Source organism: Aricia agestis, chromosome 3 (assembly GCF_905147365.1).
Source record: "Aricia agestis chromosome 3, ilAriAges1.1, whole genome shotgun sequence".
In the NCBI taxonomy this organism is placed as follows: domain Eukaryota; kingdom Metazoa; phylum Arthropoda; class Insecta; order Lepidoptera; family Lycaenidae; genus Aricia; species Aricia agestis.
Genome location: NC_056408.1, coordinates 21,832,426 through 21,840,996, shown reverse-complemented (window position 1 = coordinate 21,840,996; position 8,571 = coordinate 21,832,426). Strand labels below are relative to the sequence as shown.

General features: G+C 37.1%; 1 protein-coding gene across 2 annotated transcripts; it reads right to left on the bottom strand.

Annotated features, from left to right (window-relative positions):
* Positions 1–1,696: 1,696 nt before the first annotated feature.
* On the bottom strand, positions 1,697–6,702 carry LOC121725707 (UDP-glucosyltransferase 2-like). 2 transcript variants are annotated; one of them, XM_042112767.1, is made up of 9 exons: positions 6,223–6,702; positions 5,395–5,482; positions 4,982–5,147; positions 4,581–4,775; positions 4,130–4,349; positions 3,695–3,914; positions 3,288–3,507; positions 2,810–2,913; positions 1,697–1,911 (listed from the first exon to the last, which is right to left on the bottom strand). In XM_042112767.1, exons 1-9 carry the CDS (start codon positions 6,364–6,366, stop codon positions 1,739–1,741), a joined length of 1,530 nt encoding a protein of 509 aa, XP_041968701.1. In that variant the 5' UTR covers positions 6,367–6,702; the 3' UTR covers positions 1,697–1,738. The 2 variants fall into 2 exon arrangements, with proteins under 2 accessions (XP_041968701.1, XP_041968702.1); XM_042112768.1 differs by lacking the exons at positions 5,395–5,482; positions 6,223–6,702 and adding an exon at positions 5,264–5,351.
* Between the last annotated feature and the right edge of the window lie 1,869 nt (positions 6,703–8,571).

Sequence of the window (8,571 nt, the reverse complement as noted above, 5' to 3'; positions counted from 1 at the left end):
AGACAATTCATTTTATTTGGTTTTAACTTAAAACCAAATAAAATGAATGGAAAATGAATTTATTTAAAATATTTTGACTTTAAGAAATATATTTTTTATATATTTTACTTATTGGTGTCATTTATTTGTATCAGTATATGAAGATAATGTAATAAAAATAAACAGATATGTACCAATTAGATAAACAAATGTAAAATATTTTGATTCCCTACTTAAAATACCCAGGGAATCATCAAAATGTGTGTAGGGGGAATCAATAAAAAGTTACTTTTTCCTGAGGTGTACAAAAACTGTGCATGTAGGTTAAACAATAAATAGTCTAACTAAAAACCATACACATTATCGTCGCTTACATCGTGTCTAAGCAAACTTAACTTTGGAAATGACATTGTAATTAGCGAATAGGGAATCAATTGTGTAAGGAACCAAGGTTGATGGAATCAGATATTTTCCTTTGTAACTCGGAAACGGAGCAACGAATTGTGTGACCTCCTTCCATGATGTTTAGAGGGTTACCGAACCTCCCGCCCTGCGCACCCGCAACCACGTGCTTCTTATAACTAGGGAGGTACGAGCCTCCAAGTAAAGCGTATGAGGAATCACTTTGTGAGCCAGGACAAATCTTAAAATGACTTTATCTATTTATATAACGAAATATACGTTTATATACAATTGTTTTATAAATATTTTCGTCATCAAAAAAGTTTCTAGGAAAAAACTAATGTTTTTAGGCGGTAAAAGTTTAAAGACCGATTCTAGTTGACATACAGATAGGGGGGGACGACGACGACACAGGCATGGATTGCTTAGGGCATCAAGTAGACTTAATCCGTCACTGCCGTATCTTATCGTAGATTTTGTGGTAATTCTAAAAACAAATACAAATATTTATTATCTAGACGTGGTATCATTTGATAAGTAAAAAAATGTTAGTGTTAGACTCTCAAAATGTTCCACGGAACATTTTGAGAGTCTCTGTCCTCTGATCAGAGTCTCTGTCCTCTGATCAGATTTGAGAGTCTCTGTCCTCTGATTTGCATTCTAATTATCATTTGTAGTCAATTGCATTCTAATTTTAGACGTGGGCATATAAGCATGGCTCAAACTTCGGCACGAATGGGCCAGCTCGACCGGAGAAATACCATGTTCTCACAGAAAACCGGCGTGACACAGCACTTGCGCTGTGTTTCGCCGAGTGAGTGAGTTTACCGGAGGCCCAATCCCCTCCCCTATTCCCATCCCCACCCTCCCCTATTACCCTATTCCCTCCTAAAAGGCCGGCAACGCACCTGCAGCTCTTCTGATGCTGCGAGTGTCCATGGGCGACGGAAGTTGCTTTCCATCAGGTGACCCGTTTACTCGTTTGCCCCCTTATTTCATAAAAAAAAATTACCGAACTTAGTGCTCGCAAAACAGAGACTTATATCTCCACATAACATGATAGATTTCCTGTTAGTGTTTGAAAATGCATTAAAGAGGACATTCGTGGTATCATATTTTGATAAGTAAAATGTTAGTCCCCCAGGGTTTTCTCGGTACCCACTTTGAGAGTCTCTGAATTCTACACTTGCATTCTAATTATCGACCTTACCATTCGCAAAATAGAGTCTACTTCTCCTCAAAATATACTCGTTTACCTCTAATTATCGTATACTATGTGAGGGAAGAGGTATTCATAAATCAGTAATATTAACAATTTCATATAAAATATTTATTTACAATCCCTTACCTAAGTTTGTCATTGTTTTTTAACTTTTTTCGTTCTCGAGAACATTCCTTTTATCAGACACACTATCTTCTTGATGACTCTATAGAGGATGTACAGCACCGCCAGCAGTACGGCCGCCTGGTCCAGCATCCAGATCTCGTACCACTTGTACAGGAGCGTCTTGGAGCGCAGGTGGTGAGCACCTGGGAAAATAACATGTTAAGTCAAGGCAAATTTATTCCAGGTCATTAAGCCAAACCTTTTTAGTTGTCGCTTTGTTATAGAATCGTCAACCTAAGAGCCTGTTTCACTAATCACCACTTCCTGATAAGTGCCAAATAGGCTATCCACCGACCACCACTCAACAGCTGATGAAGTATGGAGAATCTGTCAAAAAAGCTGTAAATAGCCTATTCAGCACTTTATCAGAAAGTGGTGAATCAGGTCCTAAATCTATAGAAGCGTTCGAATAATATGATGTTGACGTTCGACTCGTCTTATGTCAATTCCATATTTTTTTATTGCGATTCTTTTAAAAAGAAGCGATAAAGAACCCCCGAACTCTGTACGTTTTATACTCAAACTGAAATACTTTCAGTTTAAGTACAAAACATTGAAATTAACTGATGGGTTATAACTAGATAACGCCCGCAACTAAGTTGCGCCAAAATTTGTTTATAGCGCGGGAACCGTACATTTTCCGGGATAAAAACTATCGTCATGTGCATGTCCTTTCCCGGGACTCAAAGTATGTACATACTAAATTTCACTAAAATCGATTCAGCGGTTTGCGCGTCAAGATGGTAACAGACAGACAGAAGGACAGACAGAGAGACAGACGCACTTTCGCTTTTATAATATAAGTATGGAAGTATCGATTAAGTACTTAGATGAGATGGAAGATGGAAAATTCGCATTGCTTTTGAGTCTGTTTTAAACCACAAAATTATGAGAGAACATCAAAGATTTCTATTAACATAAGCGCGGCTTACGTTCTCTCATAATTTACCCAGAGTCCGGAGATCTCTTGACATAATATAGTTTAAACTTTTAAGTAAAAAAGTGTTGGAAAATGTGGAAAGTGTTGGAGAATCAGTTCACCTTTGCTCTCAATGGCGAGTTCCACATAGCTGGTGACGAGCTGCTTCGGCGGCACCGGCCGCTTGTGGAATAGACTCGACAGGAACTGTGCTCGCTGGTAGTAGCTGGTAAATTACATTTATTTACTAAAATAGTGACGTATTAAGTGCCGCTGGTAGGTCAATAGTCAAAGCATAGACTTTCTGAGAGCTTCGAATTTATTCAGAAAAAACACTGTTGTTAACTTCATTTGTTTAAACCTAAAATTAGTTTCTAATGATAAAATCATAGTTTTCCAAACATTTTTCTCTCATGACCCCCTTTCAAAATTTTACTGGTTTCGAAGTCCCCTGCGTCTTTGGCGTACACTTTTGCAATAATGTATACTTTTTTGCAATACAAAACAGAAATTAAGTGATCTAAATGTAGTGTATTATTATTTATTATTAAATCTGTTTGAAAACAAGCCAGGAATTAAAGTCTAAATCGTAAGAACTACCTGTCGTTGCTGAGCATTTCCTTCAAAGCCAGTTTGAGGTCTCCAACCATGTTTATTGAGTACGGCACTTTGAGGGCTCTGCCGGCCCGCACGGCCTGCTCGGCGTTGGCGGGCTGGTCTCCGAACACCGGTACAGCCAGGATCGGTTTCCCGTAGTAAAGAGATTCGATGGTGCTGAGGCCACCTCCGTGAGTAATAAAGACCTTCACGTTTGGATGAGCTGCAAGTAGAGAAGAAAAACGATATAAAATGCCATGCGTTATAGCTGGTATTAGGTAGACCTGTCAACTGAGTTCCTATAATATTTATATTTTCTAAATATGGTTAAGTGAGAGGACGTTTAAATAATTTCTCGATACTATTAGGTTTCATTAATAGGCAAACATTAAACAAGATATCCATCTCACTTAAAATACTCGGTTGAGGCATCCAGGGTCTGACGTGGAGGTTCTTCGGCAGGTCCTTCAGTTCAGTTTCGAATTTCCAGAGCACGGTGTAGGGCAGCTCCGCGAACATCTTTATCAATTCGTTTCTCAAATTTTCAGGAAGATTCTTGGCTTTGATGACGGACCCCATGCTGAAGTAGATCACTCCATTTTTGGAAGAGTCCAGTAATACTTGCAAATCCTGTAGACGTGTTAAAAACTTTATTAAATCTATCTTATATTACGCGGATACAATTACTAATTATTATTACGCGGATGACTTAGTAGCGGTTAGGTAAATAGAGAAGAAGAAACAAATTAATCAACTAAGTAACACAAAATTCTCATTTTTTCTCAAGCTCTACAAATCTTGACAATGAAGAATGATCTTAATAGAGCACATGCTTACGATAATACCTTTGGCAGTGGTGGAACATTTTCGTCAATATGATAACCCCCGATCTCGACAGCATTAGGCGGCAGACTGCGGGCCGCGGTAAAGGACGGATGTGAGTTGAGGAAGAGGACCGACACGTCGCGTATCGCGTCCCAGTAGGGCGGGAGCTGGTGCCCGCGAGCCTCGGCTATCGGACCGAACATCGCATGGTATTCGGCCTCGTTCGATGAAAAGTCCTTACTGCGAAGACAAAGATAATATGATGATGTCCATTCTCTATCTGACTGTGTTAGTGCGTCTGGGCTCACCAGATTGGCATGACGTCATGTTGTGACTTTATACACGGTCTCTCGGTGGACTCTAGAGTCTGACGAGGATATCAACGAAAGGCGCTGGATTCGAGGTTCACATTCATAGCACTATTATAGCTGACGTTATGACAGTTGGAAGGATTTAGAAAGTGTTACTCACTAAAAACCGAAGCTCATCAGCAAATGCCACGCCGTATTCATCAGTCTCTGCGGCAGGTTCATGGGGATGGGGGCGTCGTTGAGCACGAGGGGGATGGTGGGGACGTGGCGCACCGTGTCCACCAGGTTCTCCATGTGGGGAGACATCTCCATGCCGTGTAAGAGTATCCATGGGACTTGTAGCGCAGCTGCGTATCTGCAACAGGATTTTTTTTATTTAGTCGTTAGCATTATACTAGTTAAACTAGCTGTGGGCTGAAGCTTCGCCTACGAGCGAGCATATTCAATCGTCCACAAGTAATCGTAAGCATGTCCTCTGATCCTCTCATGGTAAAAATGTGTTAAATTCTCTAACTTCAGTGGATGGATGAATTTGATATTATCCACGCACTACGCACTTACCCAGCCTCTACGTCACGGAACAGCCACTCTGTGATGACGGCGTCGAAGGTCTCCTCCCTCATGACATGCTGCACCTCCGGATGATTCAGCACCAAGTGGGATATATTCGACATTAACTCATTCATTCGGGAAAACGATACCTTATCTTGGTCCAAGGCGTTTACGTCTAAAGAAAAAAATAGTCAAATACTTTCAAATGAAAATTTAAAAAAATAAAAATTCGGCGAAAGTATTCTTGAACTATACTAACGTTCACACAACTTTATATATAATTATACTTACGAAAGTCAGACAGGAGACAAGTTAAAAAGTCTTGTTTTACTCATTTTATGGGTGACCGACTGACCGTTTACTAGTCTCTTATTTCTCCGAAGGTAGCGTGTAGTGTAGAGTTCCACGGAAATGCAACTTACGTTCAATGGCCTTCTGAACCTCACTTAGGTCGATAACTCGTAGATTTTTTAAAGGTTTCTTGTCCGGAAATATTGCAGCAAACGTTATCTATAAATTTCATATAACAATATATTATAATAAGGGATTTTCCAAATTCAAATATTAGCAATTTATTTAATAAAATAAGGAAATATTGTGAACAATAAATATAGCCCCAGCTTGTTAACTTTTGTATTTTTTTGTTATGAGCCATGTTGGATAGGATAGTCGTTTTTTTTAATAATATTGATATACCATAACGATAAGTTACGCAATTGATAACAATTTTTGTTATGTTACCACTTCCATATGACTTCCATAAACACAATAATTAACTCTAACGAACAAAGTTCTCTCACGGTCACGAACCGCGATTCACAATAATATAAACTTGCGAGACGTGACGTCATCGTTAGGAAGGACATTTTATGTAATTTTGTTGTCATAATAATATATTGGAGAGTTTTTAAGCTATCAGAATCTCACCAATGTTTCTGTTTTTGAGAGCTTCTGTAATTACCAATAAGAAAATAAAATAGGAAACAGGCATACTTAATATTATTACAATTGTGTTATTAGTTATTAATTTATTACATTAAATTTACCTATATAACAACTGTAGTAAGTATATTTGTAGAGCAGTGTTTTTCAACCTTTTCATAAAATTACCCCCACAATTAATTTTTTCATTGCCTTTTAATCGTTTATTATGTAGAATTGATTTAGACGTGATTATTTACTAACGTATTTTTCAAGTATGACGTAATGCCAAAGGTAATGAACAATTAATGTAAGAGAATTAATGTTACCTCATGTCCTGCTTCAAGTAGCGGTTTCACCAGCCCCACCAGGAGGTTGTAGTGACTCTTGGAGGGAGCAGTCTGGACGGCCAACAGTCGGTAGCCAAAAGCCATCGATATCGTACAAAGAAACAATAGTATGAGCGTCCTCATCTTGAATTGGCCTTCTAAATTCAAAAATAAAATCGGTCGAGCATGAGTTCATTCGATTTTGCTCCTGCGACGGAATAGATAATTGTTGCTCCTGTCTGGTATATGGTGACTCACAGTCACAGAATACAAACTCACAGTTCACTCTTGTCTCTTGAGTAATATTTCACAATTATTTTTTTCACGATTATTGTTTGGTACTGTTATTGTTTAAACTAACACTATATTACTAAGCCAGAGCTGATTTATAACTGACGGTAACCGCAACTCGTTACGACTTACGGTACGTTATTTAGTCAATGTTGATCTTCATAATTTTTAGGGTTCCGTTCCCAAAGGGTCAAAACGGGACCCTACTACTAAGTCTTTGATGTCCGTTCGCCTGTCTGTCTCCAGGCAGGCAGGCAGGCAGGCAGGCTGTATCTCGAGAACGGTGATAGCTAGAGTGATGAAATTTTCACAGACATGGGTGGATCAACTTTTCCTTGCCAAAACCTGTCCCTCACAATTGGAATGCTCTGGTCACAAAACTATTGGCAATAATAATAATTAACTGCTTTTATATGTGTATCAAAACTACTGCCATCATATTAACGTAGGGATTAATAGACATTTTCTGTTATATAATATATAATATATAATATATAATATTTTACATGGCCCGACCGACGAAAATTCACTTTCATACAAATTTCTGTTGTCCTTTTGACAAATCGATGTATTGAATTTAATATTACGACAAAAAGTTCCAAAGCGGAGGCTGTTTTAACATTCCAAATACGTATTTGAATATGTAACGCTTCATAAATCTTGAATTATAGGCGACTAAATTCTTTTTTATTTGATAATTTGACTTTAACAAAATTGTCCCCACCAAAACTAAAATACCCTGGTCCGCTGTCATACGACACATAAGGAGGGGTAAGTGCGACAGACACAGCATTTAAATAGCTGGACCAGTAGGAAACCTTTTTGGGTTTCACCTGATACTCGTCACGCCACTTTATTTTCGCTAATTGATCGGCAATTTCATCTAAGACTCTGAGTGAGGCAGCTTTATTGTCGACAGTTTTATTGTCGAGCTGCGGGGTAGCATCGAAATTAAGGTAAATATATTAATAATTTCAATAAATTTTTGTGGTTATATATGGATATTATGTCTTAGTTCTCCTGGATATTGTTGAAATTTTTAGATTTCTTATATTCATCGACAAAAAATAAAATATGTGTAAATGTCTCCTAGGTCGTTCCCCTGTCGTTACCCAGGAGACAATGGGGATCATAGACATAAGTCCATTTTTTTTTAATTTTGCTCATTACAGAACATTTCGAGGAATAAGGTCAGTGATCTTTTTCTGTATATAAAAGAAAAAAATACCCATTACTTACCTATATTTTTGAACAAATATGTTGAACCTTAGTTTGACCTTCAATGGCGTTCGTATCAGCTTTCACATAATGAGAACTTGCATTTGACGAACCAGCCATTATAAATAAGATTGAAAGGAAATTTAAAACACTACAGAGGTCAATTGGCCGCCGGTGATGACGTCAGAGCGAAACTTTAAAAATTTATTGAGAAAAAACTAGCCAATGAATTTCAAAATTATTTAATTTATATTCTTAAAATACCCTATTTTAACGAAAAAAATATAAAAAGTACATGTGATTTTTTTGGACAATGCCCATTGTTACTAAGATTCTTACCTTCTAACTAAATTTGCTAACCGTTTGGTTTACTAACGTTATTTACGTCCGTTTTCAGCTACCCATGCCTTTAAATAAATAAGTAAGTAAATAAATAAATAAAATATTTATTTTATATATTAATTTATCTATAGATAAAATCTGTATTCTGATTTTTGAACATTACACAACCACAAAAAAACATATAAAGAGAAAAAAAATAACACAATATTCTTTGTGTTTGTGTTCAAACGTAGGTTCAAACCATACCTTTTTGGAAGACCTTTTCTGATTCATTACGACTTTGTCTATGAATAAAGTATTTTGATCTATCAATATCTTTTATTATATTTAAATTAAATCCAACTAATTAAACGTGACGTATTTTTCCCAAAAAACGCTCAAAAAGTCAACGAAAATCGGTGCTGAAACTACTGATATAAAATTAAATGTATAATTAAGATGATTCCCTATAGTGATAAGTAAAAAAAGCATGGTTGAATTTTTTGAAAAAAACTTGAT

What these genes read in the sequence shown, in the direction of transcription:
- LOC121725707 (XM_042112767.1), bottom strand. Translation starts at nt 6,366, where the DNA reads ATGAGGACGCTCATACTATTGTTTCTTTGTACGATATCGATGGCTTTT. An exon ending in GAAATGCTCAGCAACGACAG is followed by an intron (nt 2,914 to 3,287) that starts GTAGTTCTTACG and finishes GTAATTTACCAG; the next exon opens with CTACTACCAGCGAGCACAGT. An exon ending in ACTCGCCATTGAGAGCAAAG is followed by an intron (nt 1,912 to 2,809) that starts GTGAACTGATTC and finishes TTATTTTCCCAG; the next exon opens with GTGCTCACCACCTGCGCTCC.